The sequence below is a fragment of the Bos javanicus genome, chromosome 18 (assembly GCF_032452875.1).
Source record: "Bos javanicus breed banteng chromosome 18, ARS-OSU_banteng_1.0, whole genome shotgun sequence".
Classification (NCBI taxonomy): Eukaryota; Metazoa; Chordata; class Mammalia; order Artiodactyla; family Bovidae; genus Bos; species Bos javanicus.
Genome location: NC_083885.1, coordinates 36,904,383 through 36,929,128, shown reverse-complemented (window position 1 = coordinate 36,929,128; position 24,746 = coordinate 36,904,383). Strand labels below are relative to the sequence as shown.

The 24,746-nt window shown below is 35.4% G+C and overlaps 1 protein-coding gene across 14 annotated transcripts in view; it reads right to left on the bottom strand.

The window, feature by feature from the left end:
- Positions 1-1,389: 1,389 nt before the first annotated feature.
- The window catches only part of NFAT5 (nuclear factor of activated T cells 5), a 119,238-nt gene continuing 95,881 nt past the window's right edge, over positions 1,390-24,746 (bottom strand). For 13 of the 14 annotated variants that reach the window (XM_061387744.1, XM_061387746.1, XM_061387749.1 and 10 more), the window contains 6 exons: positions 23,670-23,802; positions 19,578-19,658; positions 13,824-13,972; positions 10,568-13,049; positions 9,680-9,923; positions 1,390-9,226 (listed from right to left, as the gene is read on the bottom strand). In XM_061387744.1, coding sequence (XP_061243728.1) covers positions 9,688-9,923; positions 10,568-13,049; positions 13,824-13,972; positions 19,578-19,658; positions 23,670-23,802 — 3,081 coding nt within the window. In that variant the 3' untranslated portion in view covers positions 1,390-9,226; positions 9,680-9,687. The remainder of the gene's footprint in view (positions 9,227-9,679; positions 9,924-10,567; positions 13,050-13,823; positions 13,973-19,577; positions 19,659-23,669; positions 23,803-24,746) is intronic. The other variant, XM_061387745.1, reaches the window with a different exon arrangement.

Sequence of the window (24,746 nt, the reverse complement as noted above, 5' to 3'; positions counted from 1 at the left end):
TCCTGAAAGACCATAAATGTTGCTATTGAGAAACTATAGCGATTTTTAAATTGGAAGATAATTGTTTTACAATGTTGTGGTGGTTTCTGCCATATAACAACATGAATCAGCCATAAGTTGTGTGTGTGTGTGTGTGTATGTATGTATCCCCTCTCTTGAGCCACCCTCTCCCTGTCCCTATGCCACCTCTCTAAGTTATCACAGAGCGCCACGTCAGGCCCCTTGTGTTATATACAGCAGTTTCCCACTAGCCATCTAATTTACACATGGTAGTATATATTTGTCAGTAGCTGCTTTTACACTTCTAAAGTCCTCCGGTGTCCCTAAGCAGGGATAAATGATGTTCAGTTCTCTGACAGGCCTAATTATATGGCTGCTGAGAATTGTTTGCTCCTCACGAGTTGACAAAGCAGGACTCTTATCAGCTTGGAGTAAAGCAAGAAAACTCTCTCCCTTGTTCTGGACACTGTAACTTAGATTATGTAACCCAGGACCACATCAGCCTTTCTGGCAGCCACTTGTAGTTCCATCTTCAGATCAAAAATACCTAAATATTTTTAATATTTATACTTACTAAATTGCATTTGGTTATTACTTCTTTCCAATGTTGCTGAAGTCCATAAATGCTAAAAGACAACTTTTAAATATATTTAGAACAATGGCAGCAGTGTTATTACTTTAGACCCCTAAAGTGAAAACTTATTTAGATGGATTATATACATTTGGATGTTAAAAAAATTCAGTTACTTTCACAGAATCAACAGATACTATCTACATTTGATAAGAAAGTATAAGAATATTGTTTAAAGCAGCATTACTGAAGCTTCAGTATTTATACATCACATACATGATATTCATGTATCACCTGTATTAGTATTTATTTAGAATGTTGGCTTTGACTCACATTTCCCCATAGTCTAGTAGGTAAACACATTATATATTTTCCTAATGTACATCCAAACACACACACACACACATATATGTTTAAAAATAATGTTTACCCATGTAAATCACCTAAGATCATTCTGAATGATTAACTTATAGAAGAATAAAAAGAGACTGCGTCTGGATGTGGGACTGAGGGCTGGGGAGACTTTGTTTTCATCAAAAGCACCTCCACAATTCATAACTTGTCACCACATGTATGTATTATTTTACTAAACATGAAACACTTTAAGTAAAACAAAAATTCTATCACACCAAGTCACTTTTGTACACTACCTGGTAAAAGAGTAGGTACAAAGTCACTATTAAAAATATTTCTGTATTTCATACCTTTTCCTAATGACTTTAAGTTCAGTCACATATTCACGTTGTTAAAAACTGACATTCTTAGATATGACTTCACTGGCAAAGTCTGAGGAAAAAAGACAGTTAACCACTACAAAATGAAAACTTTCAATGTTTTATTTTTGACTGCAGCTGTTTACAGAAATATAGTTGCGAGTATACAAATGTTCCAATAGAAGCAAAATATCTTTTTAATATTTAACAAGTTATCACAGATAGCTAAAAACATAGATGCAAATGAAGTTCCCCCAGAGAATAAACTGAAGTATCTGGTGTCAGTGCTCTGAAATACCAACTATGAAAGCCATATACACAAAAATGTAACCCTTATATCATTGCAGGACAATGGAAGAAGGCAGCTCAGTGGTTGATCAGTGTACTCAAGCAAATAAAATTAAATTAAAAACTTAAATGGCAGAATGGTAGCTAAACCACTTGAGAACAGGTTAATGAAATAACTGTAGTATACTTATTAAAAGACTAAAACAAATGAATGAACTCAGTAAAAAGTATCCCAAAAAAGTAATAAATACTTGGAGCTTATCAATTCAAAGTAAGGGAACAAGGTGAAGCAGATACATTCATTAGATCAAAAGAAATTAGCTCAATGTCACTGGAGTCAGTTTGTCACTGAAAGTCATAAACACTTCTGTGCAGGATAGTTCTTTAATCTGATTCCAAAGTCACTCTCCAACATCTGAGAAGGCATGTTTGTGTACGTGTGTGTGTGTTTGTGTGTGCTGTCCTGAGGCTCATTAGCTAAAATAATAATAGTTATACAAACTATCTAAAATTAGGCAAATTAATTCTGGGAAAAGAAAGCATGGTGATATGGTTAAACGCAGAACTTTTAAAGAAAATAATACAAGTTGGAGTTGAATAATATTGTGGTATGGTAGAATGCCTTACGTAATAAGAATATAGTATGCAATAAGGTGGTAAAGATGGTAACAGGAACAAGAAAGCAGGAATGTAGCTAGAGCATCTCCCAACAGTTTGCCTATGTATTTCCAGCACCAAAGTTTGTAGAGTAAGCCACTTACATTTCCACTGCTACTATTAAGCAAACACAGCAGTGGTGATTTTTATTTTGAAATGTGCATTTTTCTTTCATGAATTTAGTAATCGGTGATTTGTAAACACCAGCAATTATGGAGGTACTGAATTATAGAGGGAGATTAAAATGTATAAATAAATCTATTTATCTTATGGTTAGTTGCATATAATTGGAAAGGAAGAAATGCCTAAACTAAATAACACAGTGTCTTGTTTAACATCTCATCTGAACCGTAAGTTCCAACCAAGGGTAGTTACATTTCCAGTGCGTCAGTTTTCATGTAAAGCAAGCTATTTTAAAAGAAGATTTATCTATTAAAAAAAGAAATTAAATAAGGTGCTTTGTTGACCTGGCTAGCCATGTTGTTTAATAGCTCAGATACAAATGTAAATATAAGGAATGACAAATAATTTTGTTCTGAGAGTTGGTCTAGCCAGGACAAAACTGTTGTCTGCTGGTAAGGTAAGAGGCAATGAAAATGAAGCTTGTATTATCACTGCCCACAATGTACCCATTTTATGGATAAACAGGAGACTTTAGCACCCGTCAATTATGTTAGCTACTTAAATGTCACCATAGTTAAAATAAAAAATATAGACCATTGCACCTATATATTTAAATCAGTCATTTAATGTAAACTTTTTAGTATGTGGTAGGAATACACCAAACTAAGTTAACTGAATTATCAATAACTGGACTAATTGTATATGTACATAAAATATATTTCTATAGGTAGTACTGAGAATAAATTATCATTACCAGTAAATGATTATAGATAACCAGGTTAAACTGAATTTACATTTAGAACAATGTATAACTGTGTGAGTGGGAAAAAAGCCCTTTCTATTAATACATTTTACTGTATACACTGTAAACCAGTGGTTCTCAAACTTTGGCATGGATCAGAATCACCTTTAACAGAAGGCTTGTTAAAAACAGAGATTGCTGAGTCCCACTCCAGAGTTTCTGATTCACTGTGTCTGGAATAAGACCCAAGATTTTGTATTTTTAACTAGTTTCCAGGTGATATAGACATTGGCTGGTGGGCTGAGGACCACATTTTGAGAACCAATGGTTTATACATACATGTAGAAAACTATATACTATGTTATTAATATGAAAAAAATATAGGAAGAAAGCTGGTTAATTAACTCTCGAACACATAGATTAGCAAGCTGAACATTTTAATGTTTCTAAAATGATTTTCTGAAGTGTAATCATTTCCCCTTATAGTCAGTTACATCTCAAAGCCTTAGTAAGTCCTACTATACAGTCATTTTAGAAAATATTCCCATAACATACCAAGTTGGCTATCCAAAATAAAAAGGGACATAAATATTCTAAACAGTTAAAATGTATTCATCAAAAGGAATCATCACTATACAGCATTTTTCACTTCTTTGGAATGATTAAAGTGCATAATATCATTAGGGTATTGAGAATATTGCATAAAGATCTGCAGTCTTTAGAGCCACCAACAGTCATGGAAATACTCACATAGGGAAAGCAGCTCTATCTCTAAGTCACTACTATCCTGACCTGTTTGCTGCTGATGGCCCTTTCTTTAGGCACCACCACTATGGTGAGGAGCTGGAACATAGGCAAAATTAACAAAACAAAGCAGAACAGAGGGACACCCTATCCAACTCTATCTGGCTGCAAGGAATTATTTTAGTTCTGGGGGACTCAGATATAACTTCATTTCTTTTGCAACTATTTTTCATGTGCAGATTACTAAGGTTCTGATGGGCAAGAGGCACAAAACAATGAATTATTTGACTATCATTAGAAAAACTGACATTACCAAGCTTTACCTAAACTATGTGTTATTGATTTATTTTCATCCATCTTATAATTAAGAGCAGAGCAGGTGCTTCAACTTCCTTTCTGAAAGTTAACCATACCCATTTGAGCCATAGTCTCACATATAGTAAAATTTTTGACAGTTGGTCAGGATGAAGACAAATTTATCTAATTTATATAAAGTCTAAAAGAGGATCTTTTACTTATCCTCTTTCAAAGAAACAATCCTAGCTATTTATCTTTTCTGTTCCTCTTCTGCCAGTGGGCGTTAGGAAGGTTTGAAACTTTTCTATGGTGATCAAGAAATGGAGAAAAGAATTACCAGAAAGAAAAAATGAAAGTCGAGACTATTAAAGTCATTTGCCTATGTGTTTTTGGCAACAATGAAAAATGAAATTATAAGAAAGGGGCACTATCATGGTAAAAAGGCACTTTTCCATAAGCATTTAATCTAGATATAAAATATTAATTTAAAAAATGTCCTAAAAGAGAAAGTGGAGTAAAAATAGATTTATATTAATAAATGAGGCTAGAATGACACAAAAACAAAGGGGGATTAAAGAAGTAATTAGAATGCTGGGACAAATCACAGATGATATTTTAGGTATTATTCTGGTATTTACTACATTATGAACATCATCTTCACTATTTAGCTCTAGTGACACAAATAAGCAGATAGGAAAACCTCTTTTTAATACATGTTATGAGATTATACTACCCCATTCACTGGGGTATATATATTCCAAGTCATTTTTCTAATAAAGCCACTGAACTATACACTCTTTTATTAAGTCCTTCCACAAAACAAAGGCATGCAGATATAACATAGCTGTCTGTCTAAGGGAAGAAGCCTGTGGTCATAAAGCAGAATGGTCAGAAGCTAATAGGTCTAATATAATTTTCAATTAGTTAGAAAATAATCAACTAGAAAACAAATACTAAAACAGAAATTCTTACCAGAAAGATGAAAAAATTCTCAAGTACTCCCAGTGAGTCTTTACAAAACCATATTGATTTTTGAGGCTTTGATTAATTTTAATTTAAGCATTTAATTTCTGGTCTATAATTGCTGATGCATCTAAACAGGTTATACTTTTCCAAAATAAGCATTTATAATGGCTTAAATGGTCAAAAGGAATTATTCTCTTAGTTCTAAGGAGGACTTAGATATAGTTTCTTTCTCATTCCCTTTGACACAGTTTTTCCTAGGTGGATTAACTGAGGTTCTGATGGGCAAAAATTGCACTGTAATGAAATTCCCAACTACAGCATAAACAATGTTACAAAAAAGAAAGGAAGGAAGGTCCCTCATACTACTGCTTCTATTATAAACAAAGCCCTTTAAAAACCTGTTCTAGGGAGACTGGCAAAAACAGATTTGCATTGGTTAAATAACAACATAATACTCTAATTACAAAGGTAACAAGATAAAGCTAAGAAGCAAAATATAACTTTTAATTGTTGTATACAACTTCTCCCATGTTGGTGTAGATATATAATGGAATGACAATAAGGAATAAAGGACAAACACACACATACACACACACATGCAGACATACAGATAAGCTCCAAGCATTCATGTGAGTTCCTAAAGGCAAGAACAATTGAATGTAACATTATAAAGGAATAAAATGTGGTTTATAGTTCACTTAAGTCCTTCTGCCATAAGTAAATTTAATGAATTGTTGTTTCCAAGGACTCTGCTGGTTCTTGGAATCTCTCTCATATATAGATGTAACTTGTAACAGTAATCTTGAATCTGTATTATTAGCACAAGTATCAACCACTGACAACTAAGCTAGCTCTTCAATAAGAAGACAAATACTTTTTTTAACCAAATAATATGTTCTGAATGCTGTACTTAACATTGACCTTTTAGCAGTAAGGAACATTTAACAATGTTAAAAAAAAAATCATTACTGAATTAAGAATATGGTATCTTAGCACAGCCCTTGTACAAATAACCACAAAATTTATGAAAATAAAAGTTGGGTTTTCTGCCTCCATCCAATCAAACCACTACAGTTCAGGTGTATGTTCTGTTCTAAACTGAGATAGTACAAAACACAAAATTGGTCCCTGGTGACTTGGCATTGGCAATCAGCATTTTACAATGATAAACTTCTTGCTAAATAACAAAAGTCAGCACACAAGCCAGTCTTCTTGCCACCACTTCACCCATAGAGCAGTGTTAACAGTGGAACTTGATGAACAAATAGACTTTCCTGAGTCTCCTGTGTAATCTCTCGGGAAAACATTCAGAAAACTCAGAAATAAACTTATAGCATTTTATTTCTACTTATTTTTATACCACTGGATAAGCTTTCTAACATCAGTCAATCCTCTGTAATTAGTTATCCATTTTAAAACTGAAGCACTGGATTGTGTGGCTGGTCCTTCTCATAACCTGAACTATACTGGGTAATTTTTCCTGATGGGGTGGGGAGAGAGAGAGAGAGATATATATATATATATATATATATATATATATATGAAAATGCTTTTGGTTTAGAGAATTTATAAAGTAGCTCTGGATATTACAAGATGGGGGAAATGTTATTAAAATTACAAACATGTTTTTTTTTTAGTGTCTTTATAAATAAAAGGCATAGAATACAGAAAGCCAATTAATAATAACAATAACAACAATAATAAAATATTAAATATATAGTGAGCAAAGACTGGATGGCTCATTCTTGTGAAACACCATTTGACACAACTGCCTAGATGGGTTTCCTTACTTGAACATTTTGCTGAGTGTAAGATCCAGCGAACACACAGTAAGCTGACTTTAGCCCACTAATCACATCAAGGAACTGCCTGATGGAATGGCCACAGATGAACAGGTCATTTGTTTCAAAAGATACTTAAATACTCAATAAAGACATAACAAACCCCCCCCCTCACTTTTATCAGACGCCACGTTGTGGTAGAACATCAGACAAACTCACAAATTTACCACAAAAATGTGTGGCAAAAAAAGAATAGTTTATATATATGTATATATATAAATTTCTATATTTATGCCAATGTACTCACTCAGTACAAATAGCAAAATAGTATACCATTTCCTAAATACAAAATATAGCTTTCCAAAAAAATGAAACACACATTAGATATAAACCATCCAAAACTTGAACGATTGAAAACTGTATTCAAAATTAAATGACCCAGAGTGGGTCTCTTTCTGAAAAGTTCCCTTCATATCGGCAAGAAGCCTGTACTACTGAAAACATAATTCAATGCCTCTCAATCAGAGAGAGAAAGAAAGAAAGAAAGGGTTGGGGGTGGAGGAAAGAATAAATGAGACCAAAGAGAAAAAAACAAATTAAAGAAGAGTACAATTCAAAGAACCAAGGAAGACCATCACAAAAAGGGGGAAAAATCCGGCTGTATAAACAAAACCAACACCACAATTCCACAAAGTTCAACTAAGTGTAGGATAGAAAAGACAAAAACAAAAAACAGAAATGTAGCCTTGAACGAACAATTAACAGGCTATTTTTTGTACATTTAAAAAAATAAATGAAACGGACAAGAATGCCAAAACATCTTATCTACATATAGAAGCCACACACAATTTGGCCTTAAACTGTATTAACAGCTTTCTACATGCCAAAAGGAGAATAAGACGTAAGCATATGTCCAGACAACAGGTTGTAGTGAGAAGCAGGCATCCCATGGGTGGTGAGAACACCCAAATCTGTATAACTAATACTACAACTGCAAGTTCTGGAGTGTGTTATTTTGCTCTCTATAGATGTAACACAAATAAATTTTTCACTTTAAGTCAATGATATGACCCTGTAAAGCCTAAGGCTTGTGGGAACCATCAGGTAAATGACCACTTCAAACTGTAAAGCACTGAGGTAACAAGTGAATTACACTCACTACAACTCAGGGAGAAGTGATGTTTCAAGAAATTTTAGTTTCTCTCTCTTTTTTTAAATTAACATTTACACTGCTTCCTATAAGAGGGAAAAATTTGAAGACTTCAGAACAGCACCGTTCATGGGAAAAAAAATGCATTGTTTATTTCTCAGGAGTCAGTTCCCCTTATTCCTGAAAGGGTACCCCCCTGCCTGTGCTGCAGGAGTTGCTGGGTAACCCTAGATCAACATGGTCTTTTTATTTAAGTTACTACAGGGTCACAAAGCTAGTAGCATATTACTAATTGTCTAAAATAAAGTGAAGAGGGGAAGAATAACATAGATGAACATAAAAAGGGAATACCAGTCCAAGACTGGGATAAGAAGAAAACAGACTCCAATTACTGTCAGTTTTAACTACTGTAGGAGGCTATCAGAACATAATTTACCATACATCATCCCCTTCATTTTTTTTAATAAAGCAAGGTATTTCTTTTTCTATGCACAGTTATGACTAAAACCCTTAACAGAAACCTAAGAGAATTAATGACTCTCTGAAAAATAAAATCAATAGCATTCCAGCTGTTCCCTGTTTGTAAGTGTGTTGTCTGTGATAAATAGAGGCCTCTTATCTGTGCAGAGCTCTTAATACAGCCTACTTGTCAGAATGTTATCCCTTCAGTTTCTCCATAAAAACTGAGAAAAGATTCCTTCACTATAGCCAATAGCTGTGCTTTTTATACTGAAAAATTACAGCCTTAGTTATTATTTCAACTCTTTTTCATAAGCCACTACTTGACTAAACAATGCAGAAAAGAAAATACAAATGAACAGAAGTAAACATGAAACATGAATTATTTTCTAATAGCAATAATAACTGAGTGATCCAGCTTGTCAACTTAAACTGTACTTTTAAAGAAAGAGTGTCTACAGAAATAGCAATAATTAATTCTGTCAGCTGGAAACTCAAATAGATTCTCAGTCATCACTGTTATTAGGAACATAAAATATAAAGATGTTAACAATGGTGGTTAATCACTGCAATAGGTAGCCAAGGTGTGCTCTTTTGCAGCCAGAGTAAAATCTATCCATTTACTCAATCACAGTTTTTCATATTTTGTTTTCTTTTAAAGTAACAGTTCGATAATCCTCATGGAATCACAAGATCTCAGGATATCTTGAAATCAGGATTTTCTTCATGGAATTTCTAAAAAAAGAAGACGTTTAATTTAACTCACTAGGGAGGGAAAGCATTTACAAAGTTCCTGTTGCCCTGAATGATCCCAAAGTATATTACACTACTATAAATGATAACTTTACCACATTTATACTGTCATATTTTTTCAGATTCAAGGTTTACTTCTTGAGGAAATGAAATATGAGATGTAATTATGTCCAATATATAGTACATTCAGCAGATGTTCCATCATTTCAACAGCAAAGAAACTTAAGAGCCAGAAGGAATGCCCAGTACTAACAATATGACTGTAGGTTATCATTCAGAGCAATCAATTCAGGGTAAAAAAGGTACCCTGTGAGAAAGCCATATTTTAAAAGATCAGAGTCTAAACAGTGTTAAATTACTTAACCCAAATATGCTAAGAATAATAAAATTTATTGATGCTTTTCAATAAGAAAGAAGCCAAAATGCATTACTTACATATCCAGTTAAAAGGAGCCAGTTAAGTTGTTCCCTTGGTTTTGCAATGAAACAAGCAAATCAATCTTTTCAATGTTCTGGTTGGTGTTTATAGAGGATGCCATTGGAGAATTCTCTGGCATTTGCTGAGAAAGAAGTGTTGTCACAGGTGGTTGGCCCTCGTTTTGTGGCTGGCCTGGTGGACTTATGGCCATCAACTGATCTGGCAATGTAGCTGGTCCAGAAGTTAAAAGCTGACTACAGTCTGCAGAGACATTGAAAACAGAGAAGCTACCTGATTAGTTATTTTCTGTTAAGATTCATAAGAAGGTATTTACTAGTGGCTGGGGTATATAAATGCATTATTTTGTTAAAAGTGAGGAACCTGACAGCCTCCAAAAAGGTTTTCATCAAACAGTAGTAGAATTCATCCTCGGTTGTCTCTAAGCAGTATAAAAATACAACACTGCTTAGTTATCAACATAAGTCCTATATAATTTCCTTGGTACATAAACATTAAAGAAACGTGGGTTTCTACCTCCTTGGAAACTACTTGCTTTAACTGGCTGAAAATTTTTCTGTCGTTTGTACTTCATCTTCCTTTCAAGGTTATATCTCAAAATGGCAGACACATATATTTAGATATATCACCACCTTTAATCCTCCCAATATCCTTGTCAAGTTTGTAGTATTACCACCATTTTAGATGTGGAAAGTGAGGCTCATGCATGTCAAATAACCTGTCCAAGGTCTCAGTCTGTAAGTGGTACAGCTGGGACTTGAACTCACTTCTGTCCAACTACAATCTCTGCTCTTAAAACCACTGTGTTGTGCTTTCTCTGGTAACGATAACGTGACCATTTCAACCAATAACATTTAAGAAATGGGAAATTAGAAAGAGTTTCTTACTATTTTGAATGCCAAATAAGAACATTCCAGATGTCTGTTGAGAAGAGCCAGGAGAATTCTGTAGCTGGTTCATTGTACCTCCTGTAGTGTTGTGAAATAAAGTAGCCTGTGGTTGAGGTGAAGATGTGGCTCCCTGGATTCCAGGCATGTTGTTCTGAGGGGAATAAAGGGGAGACTGTTGCATGTCTTGTTGGTTCATACTGGTCTGCAATGCAGACATGGATGCTGGAGAGAGGAAGAGTGTTACTTGCTGCTCTTGAGAACTGGGTGACCCTTGGACCAACTGAATCTGAGGTGAGCTATGGAACAAGGAGGTCTGTGATGATTCGGATTGGGCAGGACCTGGGTTCTGAAGTGAGGAAACCGTGGTCTGGTTCTGAAATTGCATGGGCTGCTGCTCTTGATTCATTGGGGCCATATTATTTTGTTGATGGAAAATTGATTGGTTCTGCTGCTCCTGATTAGCCACTGGATTTTGACTTGGATTGAATATCATGTTTGGTGGTGGCTGCTTTTGAGACGCCATTGGTGCCATGGCGTTCTGGTTACTGAATAAAATGCTCTGTTGTTGCTGCTGCTGCTGTTGCTGCTGCTGCTGCTCCTGGGATGGAGAGTTACTCTGGATGGCAACTATTGAGTGCTGTGACTGAAAGATTGTTCCTTGTTGGTTTTGAGGCATTGGGTTAGGAGGAAGGGAGCCCAGGGAAACCTGAGGCTGAAACAGACCTTGCTGGGAGGGTTGTGCCTGTTCCTGGGAAAGCATAGGGGTCTGAATGTGTGATATTGGAGCCTGCTGCTGGAAAGCAGCTTGCTGCTCAGTGTTTGATGTTGACTGAAGTGGAGAAATTGAATTCTGAGCTGCAAAAAATGAAATCTGTTCTTCCTGGGCCACTGTGTTGGTTTGGAGATTATTCATTGGACTTTGGGAAAGAAATATGTTGGCTGACTGTTGGTCTTGAGGAACAGAAGAGCCCTGCAGCACAGCCATGGTATTTTGAGAGTGAAACATTGGAGGCTGCATTTGTTCAGAGGAGGCTGTAGAAGTCTGACTGTGGACAATAGGACTTGGACTATGAAAAATAGAACCTTGAGTTTCCTGGGAAAGGTTCTGAGGATCAGCAATAGGATTCTGAGGATGAAAAAGCTGAGCCTGTGAATGAGAAGACTGCTGCAAAAAATTCCCTGATTGAAGTGACATCATCTCATTACCTTGCTGGAATAAACCATTGCCTTGCTGCTGGGTACCACTATTTTGAACACTTATCATACTTTTTGTAGATGAAAAAAGGCCAACTTGAGGCTGACTGTCCCCACTATGTTGCATTTGGACCATGGTCTGAAAGACACTGTTCTGAATCTGTTTTGCTTGTGCTCCAGTCTCTTCTCCATCTCCTGAATTTGATGTCTGAAACAGGGTAGTGCCAGAAGTTGCAACCTGCTGTGTGGTAGTTGTAGTAGTTTCATTTCCAGAAACTGCCGGAGGAGAAGAAAACAATTCACATTGCATTTGCATGTCCTCATTGGCTGATAATGCGCTCATCATATGAGAAGTCTGCTGGTAAACTGGAGACTGCTGAAGGTTTCCATTTGCTGAAGCAGATGAAGGAAACAGCTCTGACTGAATCTGGGCAGCTGCCTGGCAGATACTCTGTTGCATCTCCATCACCATTGCAGCTGAGGAGTCCATCACTTGCTGTTGCTGCTGTTGCTGTTGCTGATTAGACAATGTGTTTTCATTCTGTGGGTGAACACTTTCAGCTCTTCCAGCTATTAAATTATCTGGTCTGGTATGGACTGCTGGTTCTGTTGAGGAAAACATTCCAGGGCTTACGCTATTTTGAATTTGACTGACTTGTTGAAAAATGTCTGCACTAAGTTGTTCTTGAACATTCTCGTTACCATCTGGAGCAGAAAATAAAACTGAAGATAACTGCTGTTGTGCCTCTAAAACTTGTTGGACCAAGTCAACATTTCCATTGCTGCCACTGGCAGTACTGCCTGTAAAACTCCCTGCCTGCAAGTGTTGTATCGTATTTTGTAGTTGCTGACTCACACTATTTGGTGATGGGAAAATATTTGATGAAATCTGCTGCTGTAAAGTCTGTGCTTGTTCTTGCAGTGGAGACTGCTGCTGTTGCTGTGATGTCTCAGTCAGGTGTGACAAGTTAACCACTGTACCATCTGACTGTAACACCTCTCTAGACTGAGTTTCTCTTGTTTGAAACTGTGTAGCCTGCTGTAGTAGTGCGTCATTGCTGGGCAGCTGACTAGACGCAGAAACTGCTGGAAAAGTACCAGGCTGTGAAATGTCCTGTGTTTGGATAGTTGTCAGGGTCTCTGGGTTGTATGCCTTGGGCTGAATCTGTTGTTGCTTTTCATTTTCAGAAGTTAAGTGGGAAGATGATGATGAAAAAGACCCATTTCCTGCTATGTGAGAGATATTTTCTAACGTTTGTTGAGTTGATCCAACTGTCTTTGTAGTCTAAAAAATAAAAGCCAAATAATATGTATATGTATAAATGAGCTCATATGATTCTTCAAAAATTATTATTATAAAAACATATGCAGGACCAATTTCCTAGTTTATATTATTATTCAGAAAACAAGTGTAAGACTATGATTATCAGTGATAACATTATATATTACTGTCACCAGGATTTTTAAAGAAGCACATAAACAAAGACAGTCAAACAATAGAAGTAGACACAGAAGAATAATCAGCTATTGATATGCTTAGGACAGTAAGTACACATTAATTCTATGGTTCATGAATTACTAGCAAATTTTAAAATATCTCCATTTGTGCATCACTTATAACATTATTGGGAAGGGGAAATAAGAGAAAAATGGAAAAGGAAAGAAGAATCTTTCTTGGAAAAAGGAAAAAAGAAATAAGAGAAAAAGGAAAAAAGGAAAGAACAGAAAGGAAATAAAATGTCTCTATAGTTTTGAAAATGTTAAACCTGTACTTTCATTATACCAAACATCACAAAGGTCCGGCTAATGCATGAATTCCTTTCTTGTCAAAAATGTATATTGGAAGTTGCCCTGCAGGCTATTTTATTTGAATATAAAATCATTTACTCTACAAAGCAAAATTCATTAAGTGCAGCCAAAGAGAAACAGCTATAAGAGAAATAGGAAAAGTAAAAAAGCATCATCAGGGAAAAGAAATCAAACTACTCAAACTATAACTATTTTTATATTTGAGGTTAAGATGTGACAGGGCACTCACTAGTGAGTCAATATAGCTCACCTTAAAAATAGAAGGCGATCTTTTCTCTGCTGTTACTTCCATTGGAGTAATGTCTTCACTCTTAATCATAGTGCTTGATATGAGCGGAGTGATCAGAGGATTAGGAAGCATATTTACCTTATCTAAGTTACATCCAGTAGTTTTCATTGCTGTACACACACCAAAAGAAAAAAAAAGTTGAAAATCACTGAAATCAACTGTATCATTCTACTGTGTATTGATACCTTAGTCATGATTCAAAACACTAATTTTCTGATGCTCTGATAGTAGCATGAAGATACAAAATGTGCCCAAAGTGTGTCCTCCCTCTTTTTAAGTAGCAGTCCCTTGAGGACTCCTGGCAGTAGCCTGAGACTATGAGTTAAATATCAACAAGCTTGAGCACTCAGTTATCAAGTTATACCTCTCAGCACGCTTCAAAAGGCCCTGAATTACACTGCTGGACATGGCCATGCAGCCTGGAAATCTCCAGGAGGTTAAAGCTGCTCAGTTACAACTGTTATATTTTCCTCTTAGTATCTGGCTGCCGGGAAATTACAAAGTCAAACTTTGGGGGATTATAGGATTGCTTGAACATTTCTCTCCTCAACAAAACTCAAGCTTCTCAGTAGGATGCCATCAACTGATCAAACAGATTCACTTTTCTAAACTAATGTCTTAGAAAACTTGAATTTGCCAAGTTGACATATGAACACATTTTTCAAGAAAGGACTTAAGTTTTTTTCTTTTCAGAAATTTAAGTATGACTGATATTTTAGGTTTACCAATTAAATTTCCAAAGCAAAACCAGCAAGTATTTTTCTACTTCCATCTACTTCCATTTTCAGAAGTTACAGATTAGAAACCAAGGAGAGGCAATATGTAGCAGATAGGTAGGTTCTACCACTTCATTCTAACTGCTTTCCCCCCTTGATTCTCTTTCTTCTTTTTTTGTCTATTTAAGCCTGCCACTGGCACTTAGTGGAGCATAGTGTTGAAGCATCACTGAAGGCAGGCTTCTGAATCGAACACATAGCCGAATTCTGAGCTAAGGTTTACCACTACTTTGAGACCCTGTGTAAAGAAATACAGATTCCTTAGAAAGCTTAGCTGTTAAACTTTTTTTTTTAGTTGAAAAACTAACAATATTTTATTAGCTTCAGGTGTACAACAAGGTGATTTAATATTTTAATACATAGATTTCTTAATTTGATACTGAAAAAGAAATCCTGGCTACAAAGAGGGTTTTAAAATGGAATATGGTATATAAGCAGGATAGTTATTTTTGTAAATATTTTGACTTAAAAATATTAGAAATCTTCTGGTCTTTATTCAACCTTTCTCACAGCCAATTGGCTAGAAACAATCACTATGAAAACTGATTATACTGGGGGAGGAAAAAGTGCCCACTGCTTTCATTACTCTAAGAAATCAATCATTTACGCATGAGTTCTGTGGATCTATTTTCACCTAGATTCTATCAATACCAACACAATTCAATTTCAATTCTGTCTGAGTCAAAGCTACAGATACAGGCAGGCATTTAAAAGTATTACAGGCCCACCTCAAAAGATAATTTGAAAGACAATTAGTATTGTCGTACGTTGATCCTGTAACATCAACTGCTATTCTTGCTTTTGGATTCTATTAGAATGTGAGTTTCATGAAGACAAGAGATTTTGTTGTTGTTGCCTGGTGCATACTAGGGAATAAATAAGTATTTGCTGAATGAAGAAACAAATGCTTTCTATGTCTGTACATAATGTCACATTTGTGTATCAAGTTCTAAATCTTATTGTAATTGATGGCTATTTTAAAGGATGTTATATGGAGGATTATGCCACAACACAAATTTAAGTCATTTATGTTGCTAAGACTTCATTATTAAAGCATAACTAATTAAATCTCTAAGAAGGACACCTGGGTGTTATACTAAAGCTCTGATTCCAAGGAATCACAAAAATAAGCCATTTGTCAAGGGAAATTCCTGCTTGAAAGCGACTGTCTTTTTAAAACTGATCAGGAATCTCCAGTTAATGATGTTGTATTTAAAAATGACAAATGAAAATTTTAAACAGATAAAATAGTTTGAAACTGAAAGTCGCTCAGTTGTGTCCGACTCTTTGTGACCCCATGGACTACATAGTCCATGGAATTCTCCAGGCCAGAATACTGGAGTGGGTAGCTTTTCCCTTCTTCCAGGGGATGGTCCCAACCAGGGATCAAACCCAGGTCTCCGACATTGCAGGTGGATTCTTTACCAGCAGAGCCACTAGGGAAGCCCAAGAATATTGGAGTGGGTAGCCTATCCCTTCTCCAGCAGAATTTCCTGACTCAGTAATCGAACCGGGGCCTCCTGCATTGCAGGCGGATTCTTTACCAACTGAGCTACCAGGGAAGCTTGATAAACAGTTTAGTATTCAATTTTATATCTTCATAAAATTATTTTACATGATTTCAGCTGATAAAATTGTCAAAATAAGGTCTGAAGTGTGAGAAAAAATAATACGTGTGTCTGTTTCTTATTCATTTTTTAATCTTGTAAGATTTTGATTAAATGACTATATCATTTTACTACCAAAAATTAAACATAGTGTTTAACACCTTTTAACCTTCCATCTACAATCTTGTATGAGAAATTTCACACTGGATGAGATTAGCATCCCTGATACTCTAGGAAAAAAACATCTAAGCGTTTTTGGGGAAAAGCATGAAACCATCAAAGCTGGAAAAGGAAAGATCACAAATGTCCCTAACTTTCTTTAATGATTGTTTAATTATGCTATTATTAACCTAATGCACATGGTTTGAATTATTATTGCTTAGATGTTACCTTACACACTAAAACTTGATCTATCTTTTAAAATCCTAGCTAAGTGACCTTCAGCAAATTATAGAACCTCTCTGGAATCTTGATTTCCTCATCTGTGAAGTGAGAATCATAAATTATCCACCTCAGAGTTTGGCTAAACAAGATAATGCTGGTGAAGAGTGTGGCATGCTGACTAGCACTTAATATATGTTCAAGAAATATATGTTCTGCTTTGGTTATCCAAAGCAGAGACTTGTAAATTGTCCTGTAGTTAAATCAGATAATTATGCACTTCAGTTCAGTTCAGTTGCTCACTTGTGTCCAACTCTTTGCAACCCCATGAACCGCAGCACATCAGGCCTCCCTGTTCATCACCAACTCCCGGAGTTTACCCAAACTCGTCCATTCAGTTGGTGATGCCATCCAACCATCTCATCCTCTGTCATCCCCTTCTCCTCCTGCCCTCAATTTTTCCAAGCATCAGGGTCTTTTCAAATGAGTCAGTTCCTCGCATCAGGTGGCCAAAGTATTGGAGTTTCAGCTTCAACATCAGTCCTTCCAAATGAACACCCAGGACTGATCTCCTTTAGGATGGACTGGTTGGATCTCCTTGCAGTCCAAGGGACTCTCAAGAGTCTTCTCCAACACCACTGTTCAAAAGCATCAATTCTTTGGCACTCAGCTTTCTGTACAGTCCAACTCTCACATCCATATACGACTACTGGAAAAACCCATAGCTTTGACTAGATGGACCTTTGTTGACAAAGTAATGTCTCTGCTTTTTAATATGCTGTCTAGGTTGGTCATAACTTTCCTTCCAAGGAGTAAGCGTCTTTTAATTTCATGGTTGCAGTCACCATCTGCAGTGATTTTGGAGCCCAAAAAAATAAAGTCAGCCACTGTTTCCATATCTATTTGCCATGAAGTGATGGGACCGGATGCCATGATCTTCGTTTTCTGAATGTTGAGCTTTAAGCCAACTTTTTCACCCTCCTCTTTCATCAAGAGGCTCTTTAGTTCTTCTTCACTTTCTGTCATAAGGGTGGTGTCATCTTCATATCTGAGGCTTTTGATATTTCTCCCAGCAATCTTGATTCCAGCTTGTGCTTCATCCAGCCTAGTGTGTCTCATGATGTACTCTGCATATAAGTTAAATAAGCAGGGTGACAATATACAGCCTTGACGTACTCCTTTTCCTGTTTGGAACCAGTCTGTTGTTCCATGTCCCAGTTCTAACTGTTGCTTCATGACCTGCATACAGGTTTCTCAAGAGGCAGGTCAGCTGGTCTGGTATTCCCATCTCTTGAAGAATTTTCCACAGTTTGTTGTGATTCACACAGTCAAAGGCTTTGGTACAGTCAGTAAAACAGAAGTAGATGTTTTTCTGGAACTCTGTCATTTTTTTAATGATCCAGCAGATGTTGGCAATTTAATCTCTGGTTCCTCTGCCTTTTCTAAAACCAGCTTGAACATCTGGAAGTTCATGGTTCACGTACGGCTGAAGCCTGGCTTGGAGAATTTTAAATATTACTTTGCTAGTGTGTGAGATGAGTGCAATTGTGCAGTAGTTCGAGCATTCTTTGGCATTGCCTCTCTCTGGGACTGGAATGAAAACTGACCTTTTCCAGTCCTGTGGCCACTACGGAGTTTCCCAAATTTGCTGGAATATTAAGTGCAGCACTCTCACACCATCATCTTTCAGGATTTGAAATAGCTCAACTTGAATTCTATCACCTCCACTAGCTTTGTTTGTAGTGATGCTTCCTAAGGCCCACTTGACTTCACATTCCAGGATGTCTGGCTCTAGGTGAGTGATCACACCATGGTGATTATCTGGGTTGTGAAGATCTTTTTTGAACAGTTCTTCTGTGTATTCTTGCCACCTCTTCTTAATGTCTTCTGCTTCTGTTACGTCCATACCATTTCTGTCCTTTATCGAGCCCATCTTTGCATGAAATGTTCCTTTGGTATCTCTAATTTTCTTGAAGAGATCTCTAGTCTTTCCCATCCTATTGTTTTCCTCTATTTCTCTGCACTGATCACTGAGGAAAGCTTTCTTATCTCTCCTTGCTATTCTTTAGAACTCTGCATTCAAATGGGTATATCTTTCCTTTTCTCCTTTGCTTTTCACTTTTCTTCTTTTCACACTAGTGCGTAATTCCTAATTAATCTATTTTGGAAGTGTTGATGGTCAGAAATTATAATGGCAAGCAATACTGAACTGTATATGTGAATGCTGAATTCTACTATGACACAGGGAAAAATTCCATGGAATTTGATAAAATGTATTAAGGATATTATGCCCCTTAAAAATATAAGTATATAAAATTTTTAAATTTAACTCATGAATTTAATGGCAAAAATGTAAGAAAAAGCTAGAATTATAGAATAAATCAATGACATCTTAACATATAATGGCACAAAAGCATCATGATTGAGTGTCACAGATGTATTAGAAATCTGCTACGAAAAGAGTCTACTCTAACGCATTATAACATCCTGAAGACATTGTTATTGTCTGCTTGGAAATAATGATATCAGAAGAAAGAATGGTACCTAAAGCAACTTTTTCAAATGCCAATAGTTCTTATTTTGGTTCTTCAGCCTCAACGTTAAGTCCTACTCACTGGCAGCAAGAAGCTTTATACAGCTATTTTTCATACCTTATCGTACCCTATTATACTTTTAAGATTTTTAATATTAGGGAATAAAAAACAAAACAAAAACTCCTTAACTGTAACATATGTTTTTTAAAAAGTTGTTTATATGGCAAATGAATGGAAATATCAAGTTAGGAAGCAAGTTTCTGCATTTAGTGAAGTTAAACAAGTATTTATTTTACAATATCAAAGATAACCTGCTAACTATTTCAAGTACACAACAGTAAATAAAATAGTAAGGTTTGTTAGAGAAAATATATAGCATCACTGATTTACAATTTTTGAGCATAATTAACTTGGTACCTTTCATGGCTTCTTCGAAAGAGCAAGGTCTTGCCGGACTAGATATTTCCTTCTTTACATTCACATTCAAAGCAACAGATGCTGTTATTAAACAAAAAAGATTAATGTATTTATTTAGACTTATCCTGAAAAATATATATCTTAAAATTCTTTAACAGGAGTATTTTCTCACAAAGCATTATTAAATTATTTGTTCAGCAGAAATTCTAGGTTCAGATGAGTTTTTATAATCTATAATCACCAGTTTACCCTCTAAAATGCACCACTCTCCAAGTGGGCAGAAACATATGCTTATTATTAAAACAAAATAAAAATAACAGCAACTTTTAAAAATCTTTCTTGTAACAATACAAATGAGAAGATTGACATGACATCTTTAAAAACGTATTAATACCAAATATACTGTAACACTAGCATGAAAAAAATTCACCATTCACCTATGTAAATGATTTTAAAAATACTGATTCAGAAACATAATTGAGAATTTTTTTTAAAAACTGTGCTGAATATACAAAATACACAGTATTACTTTTTTATAAAGCCTTAGAAATAATAATCTTTGCTATTATTAATGAAGAATTGCTACATTATTATATCTGCACATATCAAGTACACCTACTATGAAAATTTTAAATTTAATAAGCATAAGAGTAGTGATCAGTTCTGAATGGTAAAGTTAAATTCCAACTAAAAAGGTTTTCTTAAATTGACTGTATAGTAATTTTATTTAAATAGATGCTAATTTCTATTTTTCAATGTATTTATATTCCTTAACTTATTCAAAATAAGAACTGAGCCAATTTATTATCAATTTATTCTTGACATCATAATGCAAAATGATGGTTAGAGAATATTAGGATAATTAACTGTGAACAAAGAGACAAAATGTACATGTTTCCTAAGAATGAGGTTAAAACATTTATCTAAGCATGCTGTATGTAAGGGCCAACAAATGATAATCTGAACGAACTGTTAATTGAATGAAATTATCAACTGAATAGAATTGACTGGAAAAGAAATTCATAGACAATTTTAAAGCATAACATTTATTCTAACAATTACAGATTTAAGAATGAAAACTAATCTTCAAAAAATTTTTAAGTTTCTACTTTAAACACAAGTTTTAGTCATTTGTTTTTAAAGCAACAAAAAATTATGAATAAGTATTTTATCCTCCATTTCTTAGAGCAATTACCACTGCAGAGTCACTGCAAAAAACAACTAATATGATTTCTGTGTCTTAAAAGATGGAAGTAAAACAAATTAATGGTCAAGCAATGGTTCAGTGACTAGCAATGAAACACAGGTTTTTTAAGTCTGCAAAATAATGGTCTAAAAGGATGCACATGTAATGTATTTTTGGCAGTATAGACTCAGAGGGCTTTAGAGGGGCTTGTGTCTGGCAAAGCATGCAGAGCCAGTTTACGTTCACTTGAGCCCTTGCTCCAATCCTACTTTTAGACTACATACCCAAGTACATAAGATACCAAAATTTTCTGCACAACTACTCTATAGACTGTGTGTGCCATCTTAAGCCTACAGGGTGAACAGAGCTTAGGAGCATCAGCTGGTGCATCAAGGCCCTCCAGGTGGAGGATGGAGCCAGGAGAGGGAAAAGAAGGGTGGCAGGCTGGGAAATCCTCTTTCTTCGTGTTGCCATATTCCAGTTTGGACCTCCAAGCAGCCTGAAAATCCTAAATTCAAATCTGGCCTTCCAGGTTATTATGAAGGTATCTAGGTCAAATTAGGATAAAATATATTTATTTGTTCTTTTTTTGTCTGTAACTTAAATATTTTGACAAAATGGTGTAGCAGTCACCATTTCTACTCTTAACTCACAAAAATGAGGGTGGGTCTTGTTTTAGCTGTTATAATTACTATGTGCTAAGTCTCATCAGTCATGTCTGACTGTGTGTGACCCCATGGACTGTAGCCCACCAGGCTCCTCTGTCCATGGAATTCTCCAGGCAAGAATCCTGGAGTGGATTGCCATTCCCTTCTCCAGAGGATCTTCCTGACCCAGAGATCGAACACGCTATCTCTCACATTTCCTGCATTGGCAGGCAGGTTCTTTACCACTAACACCATCTGGGAAGCCCTATAATTATAATTATTATATGCCACTGAATATGCAAATCTTTAACCACAGTCCCCAGCTGAGTCAAAACAGCAACTAGTTTATCATAATGAGACAGTGCAAATTACCATAACCAAGTTTTCCTGAAATATTCTCTCATGTGCACACCTAAAAAGACATTCACATTTTATAAAATACAAAAAAGTGAAATTATGGGAAGATTCTTTAATTAGCTATATCATAAAGGCATAAACTGAAGCATTAGATCTCACTATAAAATTTGCACAAAATATATTTATTCAAATAAGAGTTTCTGAGAGCAACTGCGGTCTAGTATATATAAAAAACAAGGGGGAAAAACATAAAAGAATAAACATATGTCAGTGATGGTCTAAATGTGGCCAAATATAGCCAATTAGTATAGGCTTTATATTTGGTAATTTATCAAAGGAAAAATTTTAATAATGAGCATTCATCACTAAGAAATGAAGATTCATAGTGCTGATGCTAAGCACTTCAAAGTCCTGAAGTTCTTTATTATTGATCAATAAAAAGAAACAAAAACAACAAAATCTCAGTATTTTAAGGATGGTAGAACTTTAAAGCTATTCCCCCTCCCCCTCCACACACTTTCTTCTCCCTTTCCCATATGAATGCATTAATTACTGTATGGCATTTTTCTCCTTCTATGAGCAAGCTTCTTTTCACATAAAATACTAAATATTCTAGCAATTACTAAAATGCTTTAACTACCATTAGTTTTAAATCAAACTTTCTTGGATTTTTGAGACTTTCCTAGAAAGAAAACAATCAACTGTTTGATTTTTAAGTATAAACCAGTATCCTCTTTCCTAGTTTTGTTGAAGCCAGTATATTATTTCCAAACTTTGTCTTTTTCTGTCTGAAATTTCTACATGTAATCTTTTATTCTGAGACAAACACTAAAATAATTTCATAAGGGCTATATTATGGCATACTTATGTAACAAACTGGTGGGAAATAACCAATGTTGTGAAAGTTGGACATGATTTACAAAAGAAAACGGGAACAGATAACATTAAGTGATAGAGAATAATTGTCAAGACTAATTATAACTCTGTTGTAGCTACTGTGTTCAACACTTCTGTTACCAGGGCTTTCTTTTCTTGCTATCATTTTTCACTTTGCACCTCACTGAATTCTGAACAATTTGGGGAAAATGTTATCAGTAAACTTGGAGATATGGAAGAACTTCTAATTCTGGAGCATGCCTGAGATACGAATGGAGTAAATCAATGGCAGCATGGCAGCAGCCAAGTCTACATCAACAAAATACCTGAAGCATTTCCATTTCCAAAATGTTTCCTCTACTTTTCCAGGAAAGGGCTTCTCCAGGCAACTAAATGAATGTAGGTAAAAATCTCATAAGATATTTCTTACCCAGAGATATAAATTTTAAAACAACTGCTCTGGTTTCTAAAGCACCTGTTTTACCTAAATGCTTAAAATTATTTTTAAAATACTTATTCACCAGAAGTCTTTGATATTTTTGACTACACAAATTAGAAAATGTTATAGGCATATGACTCTATTTGTGATATTATCACTTATCTCTCTGAGATTATCTTTCACCTCTCCCAAAATGCATCCTGTAAGACAGCCAGACTGAAAACTACTAGCAGTTTCCTAAAGTAGTCACTTTCACCTTTCTGTACATAAGAGGTATTCAATGAATGGTAATTCTTACCTTATTATACAAGGAGTACTTGTATGATAACTCTGGAGAGCCTGACTTCAGAGAATTCCTAACTTTTCTTTTATTACTAGACCCTAAGGCAGAAACAGTTCTCTTAACTAAGAGTAAAAGCAGGGTTTGGTGACCATCTTCTTGGGAAATAATGACACCTCCAAAAAATACTGGTATCAATTTACCTTTGCACACTACTTCCTCTTTTAGGTTGGCTAGTCTTCATATTCTTCTGAAGAAGCAGAAATGGATTACTCCTTTTGATTCAGAACTTTTTATTTTGACATACCTGGGTCTGGAGTGTAAGTGAAAGGCTGAACATCATGAGATCTTCCAGCATTGGTTACTACATATATTCCCACTGCTACTGGCAAAGTTATATGTTGATCATGATATGGGGGAACCTTCACAATAAGATGATTCTAATTGAAAGAAAATTATAAGAGGCAGAAATAAAGCAATATGTAAATTAAAAATTTGAAATAAAATATTATAATTAAGTACTTTCCTGTTAGCTGTAAAGCTTAAAAAGTTTGACTAGGGGTTCGGATCCATGGGCATCATGACATTAATCTTAAAATTGCTTTTAAGGTAAAATACCAATGTTCTGCAATGGCATAAAAGGTCCCTGTCCTGTCAACTTTATCTCATTCCCATTCTCCTCTAGCTTGTTACACTCCAGTCACACTGACTTTCTTACACTAACACACTAAATTCATTTTTACCTCAGAGCCTTACAACTTTGCTATTCTTTTTCACTGGAATACTATTCTCCTTTATCTCTTTAAATATCCAGTCCCTTACCCATTTCCAGGTCTCATTCAAATGTCATCTCCTCAGAGAAGCCTTCTCTGACCATCCTCTTTAAAGTGGCACCCCTCTCCAATCTGATCACAGAATCCTGTTTATTTCTTATCACCACCTGAAATTACTGTGATTATCTGCTTGTTTTTTGTCTCCTTTACAACCACAAGAATGCAAGTTCCAAGAGAAGCTAGGATGTTCTGTTCTTCATCCCATCTCCACTATTAAGCTCCTCACACAGAAATACTCAAATAGATTTGTTGAAAAAAAGAATGAATATATTTTCAAGAAAAAAAATTGCCCACCAAGCACAATGTCAGTTACCATATGCTTTGTAAACCTTAACGGTGGTATGTACTTTGCAGTGCAGTTCACTGCTTTCTAACCACTAACAACTAATTCTCATTTAGTCTATTTAAATTTTAAATATTTCAATTTGTACTTAACACTAGTAACTAATTCTCATTTAAAGTCAACAGAGTTCAGTTTACCCAAAACCCAGTAAATCGAGGTCATTTCTACGTGTGTGAAAATAGTGGTAGATGCATCCTTTTAAGAGAAG